The 24,228-nt window shown below is 38.4% G+C and overlaps 5 protein-coding genes across 8 annotated transcripts; 2 read left to right on the forward strand and 3 right to left on the reverse strand.

Annotated features, from left to right (window-relative positions):
* Positions 1-460: 460 nt before the first annotated feature.
* e4f1 (E4F transcription factor 1) lies at positions 461-5,329 on the reverse strand. Of its 3 annotated transcripts, none has more exons than XM_024272339.2 (14): positions 5,151-5,329; positions 4,785-4,903; positions 4,301-4,385; positions 3,912-4,060; positions 3,703-3,823; positions 3,473-3,625; positions 3,193-3,398; positions 2,888-3,115; positions 2,679-2,784; positions 2,308-2,525; positions 2,031-2,229; positions 1,774-1,934; positions 1,068-1,127; positions 461-946 (listed from the first exon to the last, which is right to left on the reverse strand). In XM_024272339.2, the coding sequence occupies exons 1-14, from the start codon at positions 5,245-5,247 to the stop codon at positions 587-589; spliced, it is 2,262 nt and encodes a 753-aa protein (XP_024128107.1). In that variant the 5' UTR covers positions 5,248-5,329; the 3' UTR covers positions 461-586. The 3 variants fall into 3 exon arrangements, with proteins under 3 accessions (XP_024128107.1, XP_024128104.1, XP_024128106.1); XM_024272336.2 differs by having other exon boundaries at positions 3,912-4,087; XM_024272338.2 differs by having other exon boundaries at positions 3,193-3,380; positions 3,912-4,087; positions 5,151-5,328.
* Positions 5,330-6,214: 885 nt separating this feature from the next.
* Positions 6,215-10,733, forward strand: narfl (nuclear prelamin A recognition factor-like). The gene is made up of 11 exons (XM_024272352.2): positions 6,215-6,367; positions 7,415-7,510; positions 7,631-7,774; positions 7,844-7,970; positions 8,052-8,186; positions 8,750-8,868; positions 9,510-9,639; positions 9,715-9,787; positions 9,867-10,004; positions 10,080-10,237; positions 10,315-10,733. Exons 1-11 carry the CDS (start codon positions 6,302-6,304, stop codon positions 10,554-10,556), a joined length of 1,428 nt encoding a protein of 475 aa, XP_024128120.1. The 5' UTR covers positions 6,215-6,301; the 3' UTR covers positions 10,557-10,733.
* Positions 10,734-11,238: 505 nt separating this feature from the next.
* hagh (hydroxyacylglutathione hydrolase) lies at positions 11,239-14,181 on the reverse strand. Its single transcript, XM_024272366.2, has 8 exons — positions 13,852-14,181; positions 13,209-13,273; positions 13,021-13,138; positions 12,820-12,928; positions 12,555-12,658; positions 12,349-12,450; positions 11,633-11,712; positions 11,239-11,545 (listed from the first exon to the last, which is right to left on the reverse strand). Exons 1-8 carry the CDS (start codon positions 13,954-13,956, stop codon positions 11,380-11,382), a joined length of 849 nt encoding a protein of 282 aa, XP_024128134.1. The 5' UTR covers positions 13,957-14,181; the 3' UTR covers positions 11,239-11,379.
* Positions 14,182-14,908: 727 nt separating this feature from the next.
* Positions 14,909-19,219, reverse strand: LOC112146502 (hydroxyacylglutathione hydrolase, mitochondrial). 2 transcript variants are annotated; one of them, XM_024272362.2, is made up of 9 exons: positions 19,001-19,219; positions 18,381-18,565; positions 17,512-17,576; positions 17,244-17,361; positions 17,046-17,154; positions 16,117-16,220; positions 15,909-16,010; positions 15,746-15,825; positions 14,909-15,671 (listed from the first exon to the last, which is right to left on the reverse strand). In XM_024272362.2, the coding sequence occupies exons 1-9, from the start codon at positions 19,065-19,067 to the stop codon at positions 15,572-15,574; spliced, it is 930 nt and encodes a 309-aa protein (XP_024128130.1). In that variant the 5' UTR covers positions 19,068-19,219; the 3' UTR covers positions 14,909-15,571. The 2 variants fall into 2 exon arrangements, with proteins under 2 accessions (XP_024128130.1, XP_024128131.1); XM_024272363.2 differs by having other exon boundaries at positions 18,978-19,133.
* Positions 19,220-19,333: 114 nt separating this feature from the next.
* On the forward strand, positions 19,334-20,767 carry fahd1 (fumarylacetoacetate hydrolase domain containing 1). Its single transcript, XM_036213276.1, has one exon. It carries the CDS (start codon positions 19,458-19,460, stop codon positions 20,118-20,120), a length of 663 nt encoding a protein of 220 aa, XP_036069169.1. The 5' UTR covers positions 19,334-19,457; the 3' UTR covers positions 20,121-20,767.
* Positions 20,768-24,228: the final 3,461 nt, after the last annotated feature.

Genomic DNA, 24,228 nt, shown 5'->3' on the forward strand with positions numbered 1-24,228 from the left:
GAATTCAGTGTTTTAAAAATAAAAAAATTTGTTTAAACTCTTCATGACCTAATGGGGTAGTTTAATTTTAATTTCAGAGAAGATAAAAGATGAAATATTTTCAGCATGTAAAAAAATAACTTTAATTTGCTTATGTAACACATTTTACATTTGCCATGCTTTGCAGCTTGGAATCAAGGAAGACAAAAACTGAGCATCAAACCTCAAAGCAAAAATACTTTTTTACAAAACTCAAAACAAGCCCAGCCTGTCCAGGGAATACCTCGCCTTAATCCCAAGGTAGCCAGGATAGGCCCCAGCAACCTCAACAGGCATTAAGTGGGTTTGGGAAATAGACGAAAAATAAACTAAAAAACAAAAATGAATCAAAAACAGAAAAAGGAAAAGTTAAAACTATACAAATGCGTACTAAAAACAGAGATCCAGTTCATTCTACCAAAAAGAAGAAAAAAACATGATGGAACATCTAATATGTACATTTTTATTTGATGCAGAGTCGACCCTTTTGGCCTTTCGTCAGTTAAACTCAAAATACTTCATGGAAGCTGACACTAAAGTGCCACTGCAGTTCATAGTTCGTCTTTGCTCATACAATCACAGTCTGAATCTCCACTTCCTCTGGGGAGGTGATGACATATTCCTCTAGCTGCTGCACCATTCCCTCCTCTACTGCTTCCTCTGTGGTAACCATGGTAACGGTTCCCTCCGCTGCCTCCACAGTCTCTGTCGTGGTCAGGAGAGTCCCGTCACTGATGGCGGACGCCAGCGTCATGGCGACCTGCTCCGTCAGGCTCTCGGGCGTAGCGATGGTGATGGTGTCGCCACAGTCCGAGATGGACGGACCTTCTTCGTTCACCGCTACATTCCGTACTATGATTTGGTGGCTGCCAGCGCTGTGCGATTGGCTGACAATTTGCTGCACAACTTTCATGATCTCGTTTCCCATCTGGAAGACGAATCATAAAGGTGTTAAAGTTCCTGGATTGCATTAAAAGTTCACAGTTTACAATTACTGTGATATAAAAAGATCAGAAGTATTTTTGTTTTTATGGTGTGTGTGTACTGACCTCATTTTGGTTGTCCTGAATGAGCGTCACTTCTTCCTGCATTTCCTCCCCAGTCTGAGTCTAGAGGACATGAGAAAATCAATATTATTCTTTAATATCAGAATAAATCACTAGATTATTATTGGCCATATTCAAATCCAAATTCAACTTTATTTATATAGCACTTTTCCTGCAACAGAGCATCTCAAAGTGTTTGCATAAATAAATAATTAAAAAATGATATTTAAAAATAGCAATTATAAATCCCACACAGACTTACACATCCCCCCACAAAAATCAGTACATAAAATCAAATTAAAACACACAGGCATGTAAAAACTATATAAAAGTTATGCTAAAAAGATTAGTTTTTCCTAATAAACCTCTACAGGGGATGAAGTTCTTACATCCTCAAACAGATTGTTCGACAGGCGAGTCCACAGCTCTGAAATGTGGCCTCGCTGTGGATTTTTGTACTGAACTTTGGGACAACCATCTCTGACAGAGTCATAAACTAAAAGTAAATTTGATAAAAATGAAGTTCCAATTTCATTCATTAAAAAAGAAAAATGAATAAAATAATTTCATTATTATTAATAAATATCTAAAAAGCCCCAAGCAGAACTTTTATGGCTGGATGTAGGGTAAAAAAAAACTATTTTTTGACCCTTTTCAACTGTGTTGTGATTCTGAAAGGGAAACTTTTATTGAGTTCTCTTCAGTCTACCTTGATGATGTACTCCTGCGTGTCTGCTACCACCGATGAGAACTCCACCAACACTGCATGTGGATCCTCGGAGATAATGGCTGCCGTGGCGAGGTCATCCACAGCCTGCTGCTCCGTCACAGCATTTTGCTGCTCGCTGGGCTCCTCCTTTTGGCACCCTCCTATTTTAACATGTGTTATCCATTATTAGGTATAATTGCATCTCTGCAGTAGATCATAAATTCTTTAAAATGTTTTTTTTTTCTGTCGATCCCGACCTTTAGCACGCACATGCCGACTGAGGGTCCCGTGCTCAGCAAAGCCCCGCCCACATTTAGAGCACTTGAAAGGCTTCTCTCCTGTATGGTGGCGAATGTGTCGTACCAGAGAGCCCTTCTCCCTGAATCCTCGGAAGCAGAACTCGCATACGTAGGGTCTCTCGTTGCCATGCGTCCGCTGGTGAACTCGCAAGGCGTTCTGGACAAAATATTTAAAAGGTCACATAGAAATCCCTGTCGACTTTTTAATAATTTCTTGTATTCACACAAGATTCACCTTGGTCTTGTAGCCTTTATTGCATCGCGTACAGTGGTGGGGTCTCTCGTCTGAGTGGGCCCTCATGTGTTCTCGAACGTGCCCGATGGTTTTATACAGCTTGCCACACTCGCCACACTTGTATCTCCTCTCACTGACGTGGACTTCCATGTGTTTCTTCAGCAGGTAACCAGTTAGAAACTCCTTTTCACACAAGGTGCACTTAAAGGGCTTGTAGCCTGCATACAAGAAGACAAGTTCAGGGATTTATTTTTGCAGAGAAGAGACTAATCAAAAACAACAAGAGTAGAAGACTGGTGACTCCTCCATAACATTTATAATTAGTGTGCATAAGGAGGAGTTCAGAGAGAGAAAACAATGCATGGACTCACCTAAATGACCTTTGAAATGAAAACGAAAATAGTTCAAGCCCTTGAATGATTTGTTGCAGTGAGGACATGTGTAGAGTTTCGAGGATTTCCGTTTATTAGGCGTTTCCTGGTCGAATAAGAACAAAAAAAGGAAGAAAAACAGTTCAGATTTCTTAAAAAAAAATAAATAAATCATCACACTTTTCTCACATGTAGTCAGCAACTCTTACCCGTTCAGTTTCAACAAACTCTTCCTTAACTTGGATTTCAATGACACCCTGATCGCCATCAGGAGGTTCGGACTCCTCTTTCTCCTCGACCGTCTGGGACACCTCTTCAACCACCGTTTCCTCTTTTCCCAGAGCAAGCCCAGAGTTGATGATGGCCTGACAGATGAGATTGTCACCAGCTGCTGCAGCCGCCAGGGCTTCTTCTGCCTGGGATTCCTCCACTACCACCTGGTCGAGCCAAAGAATCAGGTAAACTAAACAATCTGACAATCTGACGACCGCACCAGACTGATCTCAAAACTTACCTGCTGTTCCTGAGTAGTTCCGTCCACTTCCATGGTGAAGTGAACTTGTTGGAGGACTTCCTGGGAACTGGGGTCAATCATACTAACAACAGCAGCCTCGGCTTCCACCATCTCCTGCTCTTCTGGCTGCTGCTCCACCACTATCATTGCTTGCTGTGGAGCCACAGCTGCTTGTTCAACTTCAACACCTGAAATTTGTTTAAAATCTGAGTAACAAAACAACATAAAAGAATCAATCTAAAGAAAAAGAACTTTTGCTAAATGCTTTTCGTTATCTGACCTTTCTGGATTCCATCCTTTCCGACTAGGATTTCCTTAAAATGAACAAAGCGGATCTTTTCTGTGCATGGAGTCAGGGCTTTAAGATGTCGGGTGAGAGCACCCGACTCTCGGAAGGACTGACCACACAGGGTACAACGATACGGCCGCTCATCTGCAAATCAGAACCAAAAAAAAAAAATGGTTGCAAACACTAAAAAGAAAGAAAGAATTCAAGTGAATTCTCTGTACCTGTGTGTCTGCGGTTGTGACGTATCAAGGAGCCTTTGGTGCGAAATGAAGTCCCGCATAGTTCACATGAGAAGTTCTTCTCGTCACTGTGAGTTTTCTTATGAGTCCTCAAAATGTTTGTCTGAAAAATAAATTGATTGGATAAAAATGGAAGCAATTAGACAGACTAAAAAATATATTTTTTACACACAAATTAAAGTATGACTCACTGTTTTGAAGGTTTTATTACAAAGGCTGCAAATGTAGCGGCCATCTTGACTGAGTTTGTAGCTGGATTTGTCAGCACCATCGGATCCGTATCCTTCAGCTCCATCCGACTGCTCAGTAACTTTTAGGGAGGCAATTTTCTTCCTGCGACCTCGACCCAACACAGAAAAAACTTCATCTGCACATGAAAAGCCAAAATGAAATATTAAGACATTTTTTTTAAACAACTATATGTGTAAAGGCAAGGTGATTTCAAATCCTAAAGTAATTCATAATGTATAGTCATCTCTGACAGGAATTATCTTAAGTAATTTTTTAAAGAATTTTAAAATATTGCAGATTATTAAAATGAATGAACTAATAAGAATGAAAACAGATTTTATAGACTTACCATCGGAGGATTTTAATGCTTTATCTGAAGGTAAACCCTCATCTGATTTCACCTCTGTGGAAGAACTTCCATTGGACGTAATAACCTAGGAAAGAAATGTTTTCCAACTCTGTGAAAATACTAATTAGAGGGAAAAATAGGAGTGTAGCGATTCATTTGAACAATGATTCAATTTGTATCATAATTTTGTGGTTGTGATATGATTCATATTCGATATTTGTTCATTTTGAAAAAAACATAAACATTTTATTTAATAACTGTTTAAAACCACAAAAGATTTTTTTTTTGCAAAATTCTGAGTTTGTACTTGCATAAATATTGATCAAAGAATATGTTCAATTCAATGTTATGTATACAGTGCAATATCACAAAAAATGCCTCACTGGGCTTCATAAAATGTAAATCGTTTCTGTATAATCTGAGTGAAGACAGACTCGAGTAAATTCGTCAATATTTTAAACGCAGTTCCAGTTTTAGCACATACCTCTTGGTTAGCAGTGTGGTCAGCCTCCACCCGTTTGCAGTTGTTGTGTAGCTTGTGCTGGATAAAAGCTTCAAGCGTGGAAAATTCGGACTGACAGCGTCCACACTTGTGTACATCGTCTAAAAAAACACAAAGACGGAGCGCATTAAGCTAACATTAGCTTTAAAAAACACCTAGCACCAAAGGCTGTCACCTGCTTTATCTGGACGTTTTAAAATGCCGCCGACAGCATAAACCTGCAGCAAAGCCGCAAACTCGATGTTGCTAAAGACAATTAGCTAAATTTCACGATGGAGGAAGTTAGCAAGGCCCGAACTGCCGACAAAAAACCCGATTTGGAGTTGTTTTCACTCGCAGAAAACTAACCTTCATCTCCCAGTGTGGTTTGAATGGTGATAGTCTCACTGCCGTTCGTCGTTCGCTCCTTCTCTGTTTCTGCCGTATGATTATTTTCAGCATTCATGTCGTTTGACTTCTCCGTCTCTGTCGCAACGCTGTGTTGGGGAGGGAAAACATGGCGGATTTACGACCCCGTAGTCATAACAACAAAAGAGCGCATGCACTGGCATGAACATGATAGAAATTAATAGACGTTATTTCTTATCGTAAATATAATTGTTTTGTCAAATTTATTATTGTTGTTGTTATTATTATTATTACCATCATCAAATAAAGGATATTTTTATTTATTTTTTATTCATATTTTCTAGTATTTGCCAAAGAACAATTAATCCTAAAAAATCTCAATACCAAACACAAGAAATGTATCTTGACTCTACACATTTATCAACGTATTTACCCGACTTGTTTCCATTTATTACAATTATTTGCCATAAAGTGTTGTACAAAAAATGAACAAAAATGTAAATTCTCCACTAAACTGTTCACTTTGTAACTTGTAACTTGCATTAGCACTAAAGAGAAACAACAACAATGACCATATGAATTGACTTTTGCAGAAACATATTTTAACATTTCATGTTAATATTTCTTTAGAATAATTTGCAGGGAAATCGTTTACAAACAGTTTTGTTTAATGTAAAGTTTCAGAACTATATTTATTTAAGGATCTTCAACTTACTGTACAACACGTATTTTAGGATGCAGAATTTCACATGTTTTTTAAGCAATTCAGTTTGGGATAAATGCACCAATTTCCAGTCAAGATTGTCTCATGTCACTTCACAAAACGCAAACTGAATACAGAAATGCTGTTTTATGCAACATTTTTCTGAATTATTCTAGATATTATACTTTAGGTCACAACAATATGGTCAATTATCCTTTGAGTAACAGTTTACTTGCACATCTAAACAACCAAATTATGTCACTTTAGCTAAAATTTTAAAATGACAGAGTTTTGAACTCCTGGCAAAAAGCAATGTCTTAATAAAAGCAAAAGTATTTAGCTGAAACAGAGAAACACCCTTTTTTTAACAAATGAATTTGGCAAACCAGTCAAACCTGAAGCAACAATTTACGACACAAGAGTAAACAACTGGTTTGCGGCAGTAACCATGGCCTCTGTTTTTAGCGGTGTACTCCAACTGACAGATCTGGACGATTTTATCACACCCTCCCAGGTCAGTGCCAAAAATTTTTCTTAGAAATTACAAAAGTTTATTCTAGAAGAACTCTACAAGCAGGTGAGTTTTGGTTGTTTCCCAGCCGAAGTGCTAAAAGCTCAGTTCGCTAAGTTAGCTAGCATGTTCTTGTTGTAGCTGTTCTTGTGTTCCTGGAAAAACAAGCGAACAGGTTCGAGTTAAAACTTTCCAAATTAAGAGTTAACAAAAACTTCCTAGTTTTGTCTATTGCATTCGAAAGTTTAAACATATTCGCTACTAAAATGTCGACTCCGTTAGCTTTTGCTAACGATAACTGAACTAGGAATTGCAGTATTAACCAGAATTTCAAACAGATAGATAAACATCAAACATGTATAAAGCATATGTGGGCTTCGCTTATTCCAAATAAAACGAGAAAAAAGCCCTACGCTTTTCCCTTATTAATAAACATATTGTATTACTGTTGCTACTGACTCTTGTTTGACCTTCTGGTCACCCCAGATTGTTCTAATCTGACATCAAGTCGATGGATCTTAATGGGGTTAGAGTTTTCTTAATATTAACTGATTAATTCAAGTTCCAACAATGACGAGTGCCAGAAACAGATCACAAATTGGACTAGATGATGCTCAAAAAAAAAAAAAAAAATCACTCCATCCGCTTTTATTAAAGCTTTAGATCAATAATAAATACACTCTTCATTCTGTCTTCTGTGTGGTAATTTACTTGCTATTCTTCCCATTTATTTATTTTTTTTAATTTGAAGAACCACTTAAATTAAAATAGTGTTTTTAACATGCCATTGTGGCATGTTTTCTAATGATAGAGGACATTAATAAAGACAGTTTCTAATGAACTACTGCCGCTTTACAGAAACTATGTCCTAGAAAACAACACAAGCTCATTTTGTTTTTGGCTAAAACGGTATAATCACAATGAAAAAGTCACTAGAAATATTTTTAAAATTGATTAAAAGATACGAGTGAGACCTTAAAACCATTTTTCCATGTTGACATAAAATATTGATCAGGTTAAACAGTATTTTCATATCTGTGTTTTCTTTAGGAATGTGTCAAACCAGTAAAAGTTGAGAAGAAAGACGGCAAATCTGTGGCCAGAATACAGATTGAGGATGATGGTAGTTATGTCCAAGTCAACCAGGTGAAAATCTGCACTTATTTTTGCCTTTTAGTGTGAATCGTTTGAACCACAAATAGACCTTTTTCATAAAGCAAAGCAATCATTTAGTATCATGCTCATCAAAGTGTCTTGCATTGAAAGGATGGTGGGAAGCAGAAGCTGGAAAAAGCAAAGATCTCATTGAACGACTGCTTGGCGTGCAGCGGCTGCATCACCTCAGCCGAGAGCGTCCTCATCACACAGCAGAGCCACGAGGAGCTTTTAAAAGTGCTGCAGAACAACAAGGTTGAATTCTTTACACAATTTGTCTGTTTAAAGTTAGCTCCAGTTAAGTTTTAGCTTTTTGTCCTGCAGGCCGCAGCAGAGCAGAAGACGGTGGTGGTGTCTGTGTCGCCTCAGTCCAGAGCGTCCCTCGCGGCACACTATGGCATCAGCAGTAGTGAGGCAGGGAGGAGGCTCACCTCTTTCCTCAAAAACCTGGGTACCGCCTCCCTCTTTTAATGATACATAAAGTTCTACCAGTAGCTGTGCACATGTCTTATGGATGGTTTCTGTTTTACAGGGGTTCATTATGTGTTTGACACCAGCTTTAGTCGGACCTTCAGTCTGCTGGAGAGTCAGAGAGAGTTTGTGGAACGTTTCCAGAGGAAGGGACAGGACAGCAAGGCCCTGCCCATGTTAACCTCTGCCTGTCCAGGTATGTCCGTTCAACCCCTGGAGGTAGTAGTAGTCTATAAAAATACACAGCCTTTAATTGTAGAAAATATAGACAGAAACTTTCCAACTTTCCAATATTTAAATTTTATTTGAATGTGGTCCAGAAATAACTATACATATTTTCTGTTTGAAGGTTTTGTGGTTCATTTATATTTATCAAAGCCTAATAGTGAATGTGTATTAAATGCTTTTTAGCTGCAAAAACACAAACACAGTTTTCTATAGTTTCATTTCCTTGATGTTTTTAAGGCTATTTGTTCACACACTTCTCTTCTCTGAAAACGTCTCAGGAAGGTTGAGGTCAGGACTTTTGCTGAGCTGTTTTTTTTCCCACCATGCTGTTAATGATTTGCTGGCGTGTTTGGGAATGACTCACATTTGACTTTGCAGTGTTTGACTGTCCAGAGTTCATGATTGAAGCTGTGACTTAAGCTCTCATTAAAAAAAAGCAACTTTGCAGCATTTTGATTTGGTTTCTGTCTCAAAAACTTTCGTTAATTCCGCTTTTGTTCATCCAGACTAAGTGTGTGTTAATGTGTTCAGGTTGGATCTGCTATGCGGAGAAGACACACGGGGAGTATATTCTCCCATACATCAGCACCACCCGCTCCCCCCAGCAGATGATGGGGTCTCTGGTTAAAAGCCACTTTGCCGAGAAGCAGGTGGGGTTTGGATTTCTAGGTTCTGTAAAAGTGAAAGAATGTTTTAACAAGGGCTGGGTTGATAAAATCGATTAATCGATCTGGATTGATCTAACCTTAATAGATCAATAATGGATGCATAAAAGTAGAGATCGATCTAACACATAATGCTAAAGTGCGCTAGCTTGATGCTAACGTATAATGGGATTACCCATAGGACAGCTAATGCTAAAGTTTGGTTGACCTAAACATACATTGCTGACTAAAGGTTCTTAAGGTGACCATTTGTGGTCTAAAACAGTTTTTTGTTCATACTTTCTTCTTCTTCTGGAATAAGGTGTAATGCTATAGCACGATCGCCACCTTGTGGCCAAACTGAAACGCCCTCCAGGAGAGAAGGAACAATTGTGGAGCTTCTCCATTTAAGAATCTATGTAACACTGTATGGTATTAACAATCACTAATACATTTTACAGTATACAAACTGTACCAGATTAATATGGATATCTTCAAAACATATATATAAATTATAAATGTATTTCTTATCAAATTTGTCTAAATGTGTAAACTCAAAATTGAATTGAATTATTATCAAATTATTGGTGATACCCAGCCCTAGTTTTAATAAAACAGTACTGTACTGTATTTGTTTGTGCTGTTAGGGGCTGAGTCCTCCACAGATTTACCACGTGGCCGTGATGCCCTGCTTCGACAAGAAACTTGAAGCGTCACGCTCAGATTTTTACATGAATGAAGCAGAGACCAGAGAAGTGGACTGTGTCATAACGTCTGGTACAGTAATTACCCTCCTAAGTGATACTTTGGTGCATTTGCAGCATCCACATGGTTATTTGTCTGTCCTTACAGGAGAGGTTCAGAAAATGCTGGAGGAACATAATATTTCTCTGAATGACGTTGAGCCTGGAACTCTTGATTCTATGTAAGTTCTCAGCTGTTTGTTTTTTTTTTGTTAGACAACTTTGTCATTTAAAAATCCTCTGATGCTGTTTCACTCTCAGGTTCAGCAGCGTCTGTGGGGATGAGTTCCTGAGCCACGCTGGCAGTGGATCTGGAGGATACCTCCATCACGTCTTCACCTATGCTGCTAAGCAGCTCTTTGGAGAAGAAGTGAAGGAGCTTACCTACAAAACTCTAAGGTTTGTTTGCCTGCATAAGTTGTACTTTTTAATTAAAAAAAAATATGAGTTGTTTTTGCTCATCTTTACCCTCAGGAACAAAGACTTCCAGGAGGTGAGACTGGAGAAAGACGGGGAAGTTCTGCTGTGCTTTGCAGCAACCTACGGTTTTCGCAACATTCAGAACCTTGTGCAGAAACTGAAAAGGGGAAAATCGCCATACCATTTTGTAGAAGTTATGGCCTGCCCATCAGGTAGGATTTTTCATAAAGTTTGTATAGTTTTTTTTCCCCCAAAATGTTATGAAATTGTTCTATTTGTCAACTCTCAGGCTGCTTAAATGGAGGCGGACAGATAAAGGGAGCTGCTGGTCAGAACCAGAAGGAGCTTCTTCAAAAAGTTGAGGAGCTGTACAAGGAAGAGCGCCCCCTGCTGCCAGAGGATGACAATCACGTGGCTGAGATCTACCACACTTGGCTCCACAGTGTGGGAGAGGACAGAGCCAAAGAGCTGCTGCACACACGATACCACGCTGTGGAGAAGATGACCAACGGACTCACCATGAAGTGGTGACGGGTCTTTGAGTGTCCGTCCTGCGAAGAACCTCCGTGCCTCAAGATTTTCCCTTTTTTTGTTGTTTAAAGTATAGAAACAATACATGACAAAAGATTATATTACTCTTTTATTTAATAATTATATGTACAGAAACTTTTGCAGAAATAAAATGATCATAAATGATATAACAAGTCAGTTATTCTAACGGATGAGCTTTTTTAAAATTATCTTTAAAGAGTCTTGTGCAATTCAAGAGCAAACTTTAGGCTGAAAATCAGCAACAGTTTTACCCTGGTGGAAATAAAGTGAAAAAACTTTTTACACAAAACAAAAAAAAACTATTTTCACTTTAATTCAAAAAACATTTTAAACATAACTGACACTGAATTTAATGATCCTGTTCAACAAAAAGTTTTAACAAGTAAACTCAAAACTGAAAACAAAAGCAAAAGTTTTGAAATAAATCAAGAAGAAAAAATATTTTTCAATTTAATGGAATTTATGAAACATTTAATTTGAAACTATTACTCTATTTATACGTGCAGCAGATATCACCTGCTGCAAACCATTTAAGCATCACATGTCACTTTTTAATTAGATGTTTCAGCTTAAGTTCATGATCACTTTTTAAATGTTCATTGCTTAAGACTCAAAGTTACTTTTTTTAATTTATTAGGTGCTGATGTGTGCAGATTTTTGATTTAAAACTTTTAAAGTTGGAGTTGATGCAGAGTGCTGGGCAGGAAAAAAGCCCACAACTATGAGTCTTAGGGTTTTCCACACTACACATCCGTCTCTTCCTGCATTCCTCTTGATGGTAGATTGTACCCGAAGGTTAAAACTAAGAAACCGGATCCCGAGGTCGAAGGAGCCCCCACTGCAGAGCCAACAGGGCATGAGGGGGAAGTCTGTCCTTGGGTTTTTTAAACTTGTCCCTCTCCTTCCGCAGGGCCCTCAAAACCTCTACAGGTTCCGTCTTTCCAGTGAATTTTTGCACCGCTTCCTCCCTTTTGAGAAAAAAAATGTCAAAATAAAAGTTTCAAGTAGAGTTTTCTTCCTGTCATTGTTGGCCGTTAACGAGGATCAAGACTCACGAGAGGCGAAGGAAAGGGTTGTACTCGAACTCCTCCACCAGGGTGGAAGGCACTGTGGGTTTGTCGTCGTCATCTCGTGCCTGGAGGATGTAATGTCAGATATTTGAGATTATATTTAGACATATGCACATTAAACGTATCTCATTTCTGAGGCAGAAGACTTGAATTTGTGTTGGAAAATAACAACAAACTATTCTGTTAGTGTATTTCAGTGATAAATCCTAAAAGCCTTTAAGTCAAGTCTGGTCTGTTCAAAAACAAGCTTAAACTAGCCAAAATAAAGAATATAAACCATAAATAAACACTGTTTTTAGACCAACATTTGTTTAATTATAGACATGTTTTACTGGACTAAATTTACAGACACAATTTTTTTTGGGACATACATTTTTTTATTAATAAATGATAGCATACACCTCAAAAGAACAAAAATCTAGTCAGATTTTTTTCACTTTTTTTGGTACCAAATAATGTTTCTTTTCCAATAAACTAGCTTAACCATTTTCAAAATAAAAGCCTTTTTTTGCATGGCTCCCTCTTATTTTATACTTAGTAAAAACTGCCTGATAATTAATTTTTTTGTGAAAAGGGCAGACTTATTTTCAAAATAAGTTGGTCAATTTGGATATATTTATTTCTCTCCGTCCTGTTCTCCTGACCACACATATGAAAAGCCGGAAAAAGTGCAAAAAGTTGAAGGTGTGTGTTTTTCTCACCCTGGCCCAACTCAACATCTCTTTAACCTTTTCATTCTCTGGTTCCACCAGCATGGCAAACTTCAAGTTCTTGATGGTGTACTCATGTCCGCAGAACACTTTCTAAAAAATGAACCCAATTAAAAATATATATAGTTTTGGCATTATTCTGAGTTTGAGATTTTTTTTAATCAGCCAGGAAGTTTTGAAGCTGCGAACCAACTAACCGTGTCTTGAGGTAGGGAGCCCAGCACCTGGGTAAGGTTGTGGTGCATCTGTTCTGCTGTACCCTCAAAAAACTGCCCACAACCACCAATGAAGAGAGTATCCCCTGACGAGCAAAAAGAAAAACATGTTAACGTGTGGTGGTCGGTTGCAGCAGCTGCATCAGCATCAACTGAAGGTTCATATCTCCAGTCACTTAAACAGCCGTTTCTGCTCAAATCCACACAGAGAGGCGTGTTCTCCTCTGAATGTCTTCATTTTATAGACCTGTGAACACTGCAGGGGCGTCAGTGCACTCATCTTCCCAAACAAAGTAGCACATGTGACCAGAGGTATGGCAGGGAGTAAACAGACACCTCACATTGATGGAGTTAAACTGTGGAACGGAGAGAAGACGGAGTCAAAACACGAAAATTAGAGCACAGCTTGCTTCGGGTGACCTCACTCCTCCTGATGATGGAGGAGTACCTTCAGTTCCTGAGCGTGTGTGACTTTATCCGTCAGACCCCCGATTCGATCGTCCCCCCCGTAAACCCGCAGGTCCGGAAGCTCCTTCAGCAGAGCCTCGTTCCCACGGGCGTGATCCCTGCAAGACAAGACAGTGACATCACACACATTATAGTGAATGTGATGTTAATGTGTCAAACTGTTTTTACCAGTGGTGGTGTGTTGTGAGCACAGCTGTAAGTGACAATTCTTCTCTCTTCACTATTTCCAGCAGCTGTGGAAAAATACATTAAAAATGAATAGTTTTGGCAGCAATAAAACAAGAAAATTAAAAAAAAAAAAGTAAATAAAAATGTTGGATATTTTGGGGATGGAAAACAAACACTTGTGTTAAACTTCCTACACTTTTAAATTTCATTGTACTAGTGCAATGACAAAATAAAGACTTATATTATACACTACAGGCATTTCTCTTCAATTGTATTTTTTCATTATTTCAGGATGAAAAATTAAAAAACATTAACAAAAAAAAAGCAATGAAAAGTAATGAACAACTTTTATGGGTTAATTCTTTAAAATTAGACTTGGGTTTATTCATTAAATAAAGACAAACAAAGTAATTTGATGAACACTAAATTATTTTTTTAAACTCAATTTAGTGAAATACAAAAAAAAAAACGTTTACGCTATTGAATATTTTTTTTGAATTATGTTTTCTGCAAATATATGTGATCTGAACTACCTTAAGTTGGATCAGTGGGACTGAATCAGCTTTGATTTCTACCAAACACTACTGATAGTTCTCTGATTTCAGAACAACCAATCAAGAATCAAAGATCAATGACCTCTCACCCGGTGTGGGACAGCAGGATCCACTGCGATCGCCCGTTTGCTCTCCTCCTCTATCACCAAGTACATATAGTTGTCCTCCAGGATAGAAATCACCTTTACCTTCATGTCATCCACGTACACAGAAGAGCTGGACGGCGGTAAACAACAAAAAATACTGCATTCGACCACGAGAAACCTAAAATGTGTATCTGTCGTTATCGCACAACGAGCGGCATCGCAGTTTGCGTGTGTTATCTGCAGAGTTTAACGGAATTAGTTCTGATGGACGGCTGAAAAAAGGAAAACATTCCTGTTTGACTGTCGTATGCGCTCACGTAGTTATCGCGATATTTGGCAAAAGACTGTTTAATCGAGTGGGAAACATTCAACTCAAACTTCTGAGACATGAGATTTTGTTCACAAAACACGTTTAAAACAAAAAGAGTGAATGCTATAAGGGAGACCTCTAGAATTCAGAGAAATAAATTATTTACTATAATATTAGAATCATTTGCTGAGTGCCTAAATTAGCTAAAGAAGTCAAAAACAAGCAAAAATGTAAGAAATGCTTATTACTGGAAACCGGATATTGGCTCTGACAAGTGAAAATAAATAAAAAGATAAAAAGATAAAAAGACCAATATATATATATATATATATATATATATATAATAAAGAATATATTCTACAAAATAAAACGAAAGTTGAAATAAAAATAATGAACATTCCACAAATAGCAAAATTACTGCGTTTTGTCTATTTTTAACAAAGAATTTGATAGTTTGTTAGTCTAAAAAGGAGAGAAGTTAAACTTTAAAAGTACAAGATAAACTTCTGAAGGAGCTGAACATTTTCAAGCATTAAGAGCTTTAACAATTTTCATTAATGCTTATTTCCCTTCTTTATTTTATGGTAAATGTCCCCTTTTAATTCAAATATATTCTATTCCAAGCTTTTCTATTTCTTTTTTCTTTTAGTAAACTAGTTGGGATTTCTTTAAGTACAATAAAGATTTTACACATATATCACACTCACACAACATATAGGAAGTATATACTCTAAATACCAGTAGACACCATCACTGTTTCAACAAATACATTTTTATTGCTTTTGCAAAGAACATTGTGGAATATTCTTTAAGTTTGTTCTTTAAAAGCATAAAAGCATTTAGGATTTGTAAAAAGTAGTGCTGACACACTGATGAGTACACTAAAGCAGACTCTCCTAATAATGCTAAATAAAAATGCAAGTTAACAACTTTTAGTGCTGAATTTAACACAGTTTTGAGGCAAATATGAAAATAAAAAGAAGGGACGAGACATTTAGAGTCAGAAGAAGACAATCAGCAGAGTAAGAAAACACAACTTCTTCATGAACTGACTCAGAAAAAGAACAGATTTGTTTCACAAATGACTCCTTATGTGTCTTTTATTTAAACACAGGACTGTATGTCAATATATTAAAAAAAAATAGACTCTTAAGAATTTACAAATTAAAATGACCCTTTAAAGCGTTCCGTTTGTGACCACCTATTGTTTCAGTCCGCCTCTTCAACTCTCATAGAACCAAACACTACAAACTGAATCAGAATGTTTAAGCTTATTAGTGAGTGGTATTATTATTGTTTTTCGTAATAATAAATGTATAAATCAATGTTCATTGGTTTTTCTTTTTTTTTTTTACAATTAGATAGTTTGCTGTGTAGTGAGAAATGGAAAGATTTATCACAAAGTGCAGGATTTCACTCCTTCGGGACCCGGAAACCATCTTTTTCTTTCCTGAGGCTCCTCATGGTTTCGATTGGGTCTGTCTTCTTCACGTGGTCTTGAACAGATTTTTCTCTAAAATGTGAATAAACAGTTAGATCAACAAAAAGTAACTAGAACCCTCTAGGATTATTGGCAGCCTTACATACTTGACTCTCATGAAGGGGTTAAATGTAAACTCATCAGCCAAAGTGGAAGGTATAGTTGCCTCTCCATTGTTGCACTTCTCCTACAAAAATAAATCAAATCATGAAAAGTTTTTTTTTTTCTTTTCAATCCTCACATTGCAATGAAGACCTGTCAGTGGGATACCTTTGCCCATGCTAGCTTCTTTTGAATGACCTCATTGTGTGGCTCCACATGACGCGCAAACTTCAAATTGCTGACGGTGTACTCGTGACCGCAGTAGACACGCTGAAATACAGAACATATAGTATATAGTACCACGACTTACACTGATTATTAAACATTACATTTTAGGACAATTACAAACTCCTAAACAGAGTCAAGGTGCGCTTACCGTCTCCGGAGGAAGATTTCCCAAAATCTCGATCAAAGCTTTGTACATCTGCTCTGCTGTACCCTCAAAGAATTTACCACAACCGGCCACAAACAGCGTATCACCTGCATAAGGAGACAGAAGACAATCCTGAAGGCAAGAGAAAATAAAACTTGAATCCTGACTTAAACATTAAAAACCACCACAGACCAGTACTTTTAAAAGTTAGGAGACATATTTATTTGCAGCCGTTTGGTTCTGACTTGGGGTTCTAACAGCTGATTGCTGTAGATCTCTGAGCCAGACAAGGTTGAGAAGATCCAACAAGTATCTATAGACTTCATTACATCGAGTCATTTAAAAAACAGCAGCAAAAGCAATTATAAAGCCATATATTCTGTTCGCTCTGACTAAAACTCCAAAGTGAACTCTTTTCAACTGTCTTATTTGTCAGCATTGACCTGTCAGCACGACTCAAATCAGCTTCTCTAAATACATTTGTCTGGACACAGGACCTCAAGGTTTCATATCTTCTAAAATACTGTGATAAAAGGCCTTTTACTTGATAGCAGCAGTAAAGCTCAACATAAAATTAAGATTTTCAAGTTTTTGTTTGTTTTTTCTTTCGAGCCAAGCTCATCTGTAACATTCAACCTTCCCTTCTTTGAGCTAAAAATCAACATTTGTCTTTTATTGTTTTAATTAAGAAGATGTAAACACATCAAGGAATTTAAATGCTCTCAGCAGAAGCAGAGAGAATCTAATAGATAATGAAAGTCTTTGTGTGACTCTTATGTAGAAATTGAAAAAAAATTACACTTAAATCAACATTTTGTGCAGTTTTAGTAAATAATAAAAATATAAAATAGACAAAACAAATTTTAGTTTGTTTTTAAACTGTCATTTATCCCTGTGGTTCATTTAATTACAGTTCAGGTGATCTGACATACCTGTGAAAACAGCAGGTGCTTCAGAACATCCTTCTTTGGTCACATAGTAGCAGATGTGACCAGTCGTGTGACACGGTGTGAACAAGCATTTGATATTAAGGGATCCAAGCTGAAAACAAAAACGAGAATACGAAACATTAAATATATCATATTTAAATCAAATATCTTTCATCTGTCAAAACAATCATACAGTCTCACCTTGAAATTGGTGGAGTGAGAAACTTTCTTGGTAATGGCATCGACTCGGTCATCTCCTCCGCAGACCTTCAGTCCCGGCATTAGCTTCACCATCTTCTCATTTCCACCAGCGTGATCCCTTCAATGAAATCAAGCATAAAACAGAGAAATCACTGTTGCATCATTAAAAGCAAAGTGTCACGCTCCTATAACAATCTGAGAGTTTGAAATGCTGTGAAAGCAGAACATCTCTATGCAGATTCTGATTTTATCAATTCAAGCATCATACCAGTGGTGATGGGTGGTCAATACTGTTGTTAGTTTTACACCATGTTTTCTTACAGCTTCCACAACCTGTTGAAAGCACAAAAATGGACTGAGGCTTAAAAAAATGTTAAAAATAATGAACTAATTACAGTAGTCAATAAACACAAATCTGTTGCAATGTAAAGTCAAGACTCCACTCTTGTTACAAGTCTGTCCAATGCATCCCTCATTTGTTAAAGTCACAAATCTAAAAGACTTGGACACTTTCAAAAGGCAAAAAGATCAAATCTGAAACAATAGACAGTAACTTAATGTGTTTGGATGTTCATTGAGAATGGAAACAGATTAAATTGAGATGCTTTCTTTCAAGAGAGCACACAAAACAAAAGCTTGGTACTCTTAATTTCCAAACATATTCAAGGATCATAACAAAATAGATGCGATAAAAACAGAAATACATTAATAAACAAATCTTAGTCTCCTTATTTTAGTGAGAAATCGAGTTTCCAGATGAAAGATAGTCAAATAAATGATTCACTAGACTGGACAGTTTGCTTTCTCCTATCAGGATTTATTGTTTTGATATCAGAAGGAGTGAAGGAAATAGAATAAGTCTGCTTTTCAAAACAAGACACAATGGCCCCAGTGTATTATAAGTCTGACATAACTCCATATGCTTTGTGTTTTCTTTTTTTATTTTTATTTAATCTACAAAAATACATATATAAACATTAAACTCAGGACTTAACTTGTAAAATTGAGCTAAATTGTCACTAAAATTGTCAGTGGATCATCAAGCTCAATAATGTCCATGTTGACACCTTTGGGAGCATTTTTAAACAAGAGATCTGTAGTAAATTAAAACAATGCTGTTATTCAAACATATCTAACCTTTATTGGCTCCACGGGGTCAACAATCGCTGCTTCTTTGGAGTCCTCATCGATGAGCAGATACATATAGTTGTCACTGAGGGCAGGCAGAAGCTCGACCCTCATGTTGGCTTGTTTCACCAGGTGAGGTTTCCTCACCGCGCTGTGAAGGAGAGCGGCCGCCTGGGCCTTGACTTCCACAGGTGCTTCACAAGATGCGTCAATAAATTATTCAGTCATAATGACACAACAAAGACGCAAACAACAACACCACGCGCATGTGCCACCTGAGTATGTTATATTTCTTTTTGAACCTCTTAACATATGTCATAAACAATAAAACACGAGTGTTCTTATGAAGGATTACGTGATGTAAACAACGTTAGCTTAAATGCTATATGTAAACAAAAGAGCGTATCGTTCCTTTGTACAAATTAACAGCATATATCTATATAATATATGATGTCATCGTGTATATTAGGACATATATTACAAATGTCTATTCAAAGAGACTAGCTGCATTACCTAAACATGGAGTAAACATTAAACACAACAACAAAGTGGAACTATAGAACTCCGAAAAACGTAGGCTAACATGCTATAAATTAGCATACTTACACAGAGTAAACGGGTGAACGTACCGAATTTAAAAGCTGTGGCAGCTCCTATCAGAGTGCAGGCACTCCCAACAAATGACTTGAATAACATCACAGTAACTACAGTCTTATCACGTTTGGTACAAACCAGTAAAGTTTGGTTCAGGTTCACCTCCGCCCCCTTTTTAATGAAACACCGACAGGCATTACTAATCGATCGTCAGTATTTTCAATTGTTTTATAGTTAAATGTTTATAAATGTTGCTTACATGAGCTGAATACTATTCATTTGGGTTGTAGTGAAGATATAAATGTTGTAAATTTAAACATAATTCGCTAAAAGTTAGCTTTGATTATGAGTTTGGGTTTTAAGATTGTCCCTTCCGACTTGTCGTAGTTTATCATTGGGTTTCGTTTGGGTCAGTGTTGTCGGTCAAAGTTTAGTTTATCTAGACCGGCTTAAACATTACGCACAGTCAACACAAATACACATTTTCCCAGAATGACAGCGCGGAATATATCTCGATTCTGGGAGTGGGGAAGAAAGATCATCTGTGTTGGGAGAAACTATGCGGATCACGCGAAAGAGCTCAAAAACGCGATTCCATCGGAGCCCGTGCTGTTCCTGAAACCCCCCTCTGCGTACGTGACAGAGGGCTTCCCCATCCTGGTGCCTCTGTACACCAACAACCTGCACCACGAGGTGGAGTTGGGGGTGGTGATCGGGAAAGCGGGGACATCGATCCCACAGTCCGACGCAATGGATCATGTGGCGGGCTACGCTCTGTGCTTGGACATGACCGCCCGGGACATACAGGATGAGTGCAAGTCCAAAGGTTTACCCTGGACTCTGGCGAAAGCGTTCAACACCTCCTGTCCGGTCAGCGAGTTCATCCCGAAAGAGCGCATCCGTGACCCGGGGAACGTCCGGCTGTGGCTGAAGGTGAACGACCAGCTGCGGCAGAGCGGCTGCACCGCGCACATGATCTTCTCCATCCCGTATCTGATCAGCTACATCAGCGAGGTCATCAGCCTGGAAGAGGGGGACCTCATCCTGACCGGGACCCCGAAGGGAGTGTCGGCCGTGCAGGAGCACGACGAGCTGCAGGCGGGCATCGAGGACGTTGTTAGCATGCGCTTTAAAGTTGCCAGAAAAGATCACTAAAACTGACGTTTTTTGTGGACACCAGTTAGTAACTGCGGTCAAGCCAGCTGTCATACGAATTTGTGTGGTCAAGTCAGCCGTTCCTTAATTTTAGGTGCGCTCGTATTCTCAGCATTACGGAACCTGCGACTGTGACTACAAAACAATGCGTTGTGGGAAATAGTGTTAAATCGGTTCTTGTTCTTCGAGGTGATGCTGATCAGAATGACTGGACCTAAATTGAGAAATCTTGTTTTTTGTAATACTTTCTTTTAAAAAAATGTAATTATCTGATGTAAAAATGAACACGATGTCAAATCATGCTTATGTGTGTTATTGTTGCCCAACTTTAATTTCAATTTTGATGATTTCTTTGGAACGATTAACCCAGGAACTATTTGTCATCTGTTGTCCACAGACAGATGTTAAAAATTATTATGAAGAACATAATAGTAAAGTTCATACTAAGTAGGAAAAGGACATTCAAATTCAATGGACTGTCAAGAACAACCCAGACTACCTGTTTTATTATCCTTGATCTTACTGTACTTCATTCCTTCAGGACGAAGTTGGCTACACACTCTGTATTTTTCAGACACTTTTACTGTGTACTATTTGAATAATCCTTTTTTGAAAACACAAACATTAAACTTTTACAAATTGGTTTATCACCTTTTTTCAAACAGAGATACAATGTTTGAATGACTGTAGCTAAGGATTTAGCCATAATCCATGATACTAATTATTGTACTTCCCCTTAGGACTATGTTGGCTAAACACCCTGAATGTTTTTAGACACTTTTACTGTAGAATATTTGATAATCCACGTTTGAAAACACAAATATTGAACTTTTACAAATTGATTTATCGTCTTTTTCAAACAGAGATACCATGTTTGAATGAGTGTAGCGAAAAACTTAGCCATAATCCACGATACTAATTATTGTACTTCCCCCTTAGGACTATGTTGGCTGCACACTTTGTCTGTTTCAGACACTTTTACTGTAGAATATTTGAGTAATCTCTTTTAAAAAACACAAATATTGAACTTTTCAAAATGGTTTCTCGCCTATTTTTAGACAGAGATACTTTGTTTGAATGACTCTAGCTAAAAACTGTGTCTAATTCAGGCTGCAAGCTGGAAAAGTGCAGCGAAGATTAAACTTTGGTTGATGATTTTATGCGCATATATGCAACTTATAATTTATAAGCTACAATTAAAACAGTGAAAAAAGAAAAACGAACGTTAAACAAACAAAAAAGTCCAAAGCACATAACCTCAGAGTGAAATCTATTTCTACAGAGTAAATCCTCATCTAAAAATGTCGACAGCATGCTCCTCTTGTTGTTTTAAACTGCTGCATTGGTACATTCCATTGAGGAAAACAACAGTAGGACAATGATTGGTCAACCCCGTCTCAGTAAAATGCGTACGTATTCCACGATTTGGGAAATACATGGTATTTCAGAGTGCAAAGTCGTGGAATATGTACGCATTTTACTGAGACCGGGTTGGAATGAACCTGCAGCATGGCATGTGCAGCCTCCAAGGAACCTAAGACTTTAAGGAGGAACTTTTCTATTTCAAAGAAATGATGCCTATTTAACATCCTCAGTCATACTGACGCCTCTGTGCAGATGTTAACAGCAGCGGATCTGTGACCTCTGACAGGATCCTCATAATATCATCCTCATTCTCCACAAGGTACTTGGTCACATCATGGTGGGTGGTCCACCTGATCTCTAACAGTCGTTTTATGGAGGGAACATCAGAAATTCTGTATTGAACTGACTGAGGTCCAGCAGACCAATCAGGTGTTCCTCTGGAAGATCTTTACAGACAAATCTGATCATGACTGACAGATTCTCCATGTCTCATCTGGTTTCATCACTTTTGATGCAAAAACCAGCAGAATCTGCTTTTTCATAATTATCCTCGATTTGATTTAATAGCATTTTGGACAATGTTTCAATAATTTTGTTTTGGATATTGCGAGAGGTGTATTTAGCATTTTGTGGGAGGCTTTTGTTTGTTTTGTTAAACTTGGGGTCCTATGTCAGTGTGTAGTCAACCAAATTTAACAACAGTCCTGCAAAGAAGCCATCATTTGAACTTTCCACATTCATTTACTGCAAGGAACTAAACGACTTCTCTAATTATTTTTATATTATATTAATTTTTCATGAATTTGAGTGGACCCTCTTAGATTACTAATGGTTTCCCCTGTGACCTCTCTCTGGGAGATTCAGACCAGGATTTTGTATTTTTTCATGCGGCATTGAGATTGACACATGCTTTGTAAATATCTTGTCTTTTTACAGTGCCATTTTCCAATTATTAAATCTTTGTTTATTGAAAACCAAATCCCTGTCATTGTTTCCCCCAAATTTACGACACGGGAAACAGAAGCATGCATCAAGCTTTGCTGAATATTCCAGCCATGGTCTCCCACCATACCAGCCTGGGTAGAATGAGCGAGCGTTCTTACCAAAGTTACGTCTGGGCAAAACCAGACCTATGGGCTGTGAAGATGTTAAAGTGTTCAAGTCTGAATTTACATCATCTGTCATCTGAGGATGAGAATTTGTTAAAATAACGAGTGATCAAATAGTTTCAGCGATAAAAGCAGACGAAAACTCTGAACAGCGACTAAGCTCAATTGGAAATTGCGTCTGAGCTTAGCTGAGCCTGTGAGATCTACTGTGAGATCTGGAGTGAAGCGCGAGGCCACGCCCTCTCATCAATCTGCCAATCGGCACTAGCTGCTGCTTTGAATGAGAACCAGAGAGAGCAGAGAGCGCTCTGGAAGGGTAGGAAAAAATTATGGACAAGTATTACGGGGAGAAGTGCAGCCTCAGAGGGGGGTTGGACAGCTTTACCACGAGGCAACGAGGCCTCACGGGGGTGTCAGACAGGTGGACAGCTTAGCCTGATCACATGATGGAGGGGTAGCAAAGGTAGCACTCAAACACGTCCACCAAATATTTTCTATTTGTGCTGGCACAGTAAGTGTAGGTATAGGACCAACCCACGGGTATGAAGGACTTAAAGAACTTCAGCCTTTTTTGATTGTACAAAAATTTGATGTAAAAAAAAATGATGTAAAAAACATTGCATTTAACTAGTTGATCTAAGAACACATCTATTTGCTGAATCTTGGAATAAAAAAACCCGAAATATTTAAAATTGAAGATAATATTTTGGGGCATAACAGTTTGCAGTTAGAAAATCAAGGGTTGACAACAAATTCAGAAAGAAAATTCAAAGGTTTTAAAAATTCACAATCTGATGGAACAGAAAAACGTCCATACCAGAATAGGTCCAATAACCAGACCCAGACCTCACTTTGAAGGGGCCAGAGACCATTTACAGCTGACTGCAGATTGCTGGAAGAGATCGCATGACCAAGAGGTATGCCCCCTTCTTTACAGGAAGGGCAATCGGTCTTGGTCAAGGCCCATGGTCCACTGAAGGGGGTCAAAAGATCCAGGACCTGTGGAACACAAGGTCCTGAGAGCACCTAGGCTTGGAGCAGGTCTGTTAGTTGTCATTCCTTTGCCCAGCTTTTATCCAGTTAATAAAGGAGTCGCCATGCCAAGGGGGTCCATCCATCTTCTTCCGCTCATCTGACACCGGGTCATGGGGGCAGCATTCTAAGTAAGGATGCCCAGGGTTTGGGCTGCCGAAGACCTCACCTTCAACTGCCATCCACATCGCCCCTTCTGAGCTCTCCTGCAGGTGGTGGGCCCCCTGGATAGCGATCCCACCTCACTTCTTCAGGCTTGACCTGACCAGGGCCTGTGGGAGGAGCCCGGTCACCAGGCTCTCAACTGCAAGTCCCAACCCCAGGCCTGGCTCCAGGGTGGGGCCCTGGTGACATCAATCCGGGCAACGTTAATAAACAAATAAAAAAATAAAACGTTAATAAATCTCTTCTAATAAAAAGGTTTCTGAACCGCTCTTAGTCTGGCTCGTCACTCAGGACCTTTCTGCCTAGCAGAGGCAAAAGCCCAAGATCATTCTAGCACTCAAACCCGTCCACCACGTTAAGGTGGCGGTTCACGGAGGGGGTGTGTATGTATGGTGTGTGTATGTTGTGTGTGTGTATGGTGTGTGGGAGTGGGTGGA

Source organism: Oryzias melastigma, linkage group LG8 (genome assembly GCF_002922805.2).
Source record: "Oryzias melastigma strain HK-1 linkage group LG8, ASM292280v2, whole genome shotgun sequence".
NCBI classification, from domain to species: domain Eukaryota; kingdom Metazoa; phylum Chordata; class Actinopteri; order Beloniformes; family Adrianichthyidae; genus Oryzias; species Oryzias melastigma.

What these genes read in the sequence shown, in the direction of transcription:
- e4f1 (XM_024272336.2), bottom strand. Translation starts at nt 5,247, where the DNA reads ATGAATGCTGAAAATAATCATACGGCAGAAACAGAGAAGGAGCGAACG. An exon ending in AACCACACTGGGAGATGAAG is followed by an intron (nt 4,904 to 5,150) that starts GTTAGTTTTCTG and finishes GTGTTTTTTTAG; the next exon opens with ACGATGTACACAAGTGTGGA. An exon ending in CGCAGGAGTACATCATCAAG is followed by an intron (nt 1,128 to 1,773) that starts GTAGACTGAAGA and finishes CATGTCCTCTAG; the next exon opens with ACTCAGACTGGGGAGGAAAT.
- narfl (XM_024272352.2), top strand. Translation starts at nt 6,302, where the DNA reads ATGGCCTCTGTTTTTAGCGGTGTACTCCAACTGACAGATCTGGACGAT. An exon ending in GTTATGTCCAAGTCAACCAG is followed by an intron (nt 7,511 to 7,630) that starts GTGAAAATCTGC and finishes TTGCATTGAAAG; the next exon opens with GATGGTGGGAAGCAGAAGCT. An exon ending in CTCTTTCCTCAAAAACCTGG is followed by an intron (nt 7,971 to 8,051) that starts GTACCGCCTCCC and finishes TCTGTTTTACAG; the next exon opens with GGGTTCATTATGTGTTTGAC.
- hagh (XM_024272366.2), bottom strand. Translation starts at nt 13,956, where the DNA reads ATGAAGGTAAAGGTGATTTCTATCCTGGAGGACAACTATATGTACTTG. An exon ending in CTCACAACACACCACCACTG is followed by an intron (nt 13,139 to 13,208) that starts GTAAAAACAGTT and finishes CTTGTCTTGCAG; the next exon opens with GGATCACGCCCGTGGGAACG. An exon ending in CGCCCCTGCAGTGTTCACAG is followed by an intron (nt 12,659 to 12,819) that starts GTCTATAAAATG and finishes TTTGCTCGTCAG; the next exon opens with GGGATACTCTCTTCATTGGT.
- LOC112146502 (XM_024272362.2), bottom strand. Translation starts at nt 19,067, where the DNA reads ATGTTATTCAAGTCATTTGTTGGGAGTGCCTGCACTCTGATAGGAGCT. An exon ending in ACCCCGTGGAGCCAATAAAG is followed by an intron (nt 17,577 to 18,380) that starts GTTAGATATGTT and finishes TGCTTTCAACAG; the next exon opens with GTTGTGGAAGCTGTAAGAAA. An exon ending in AGAAGCTAGCATGGGCAAAG is followed by an intron (nt 15,826 to 15,908) that starts GTATCCCACTGA and finishes TTATTTTTGTAG; the next exon opens with GAGAAGTGCAACAATGGAGA.
- fahd1 (XM_036213276.1), top strand. Translation starts at nt 19,458, where the DNA reads ATGACAGCGCGGAATATATCTCGATTCTGGGAGTGGGGAAGAAAGATC.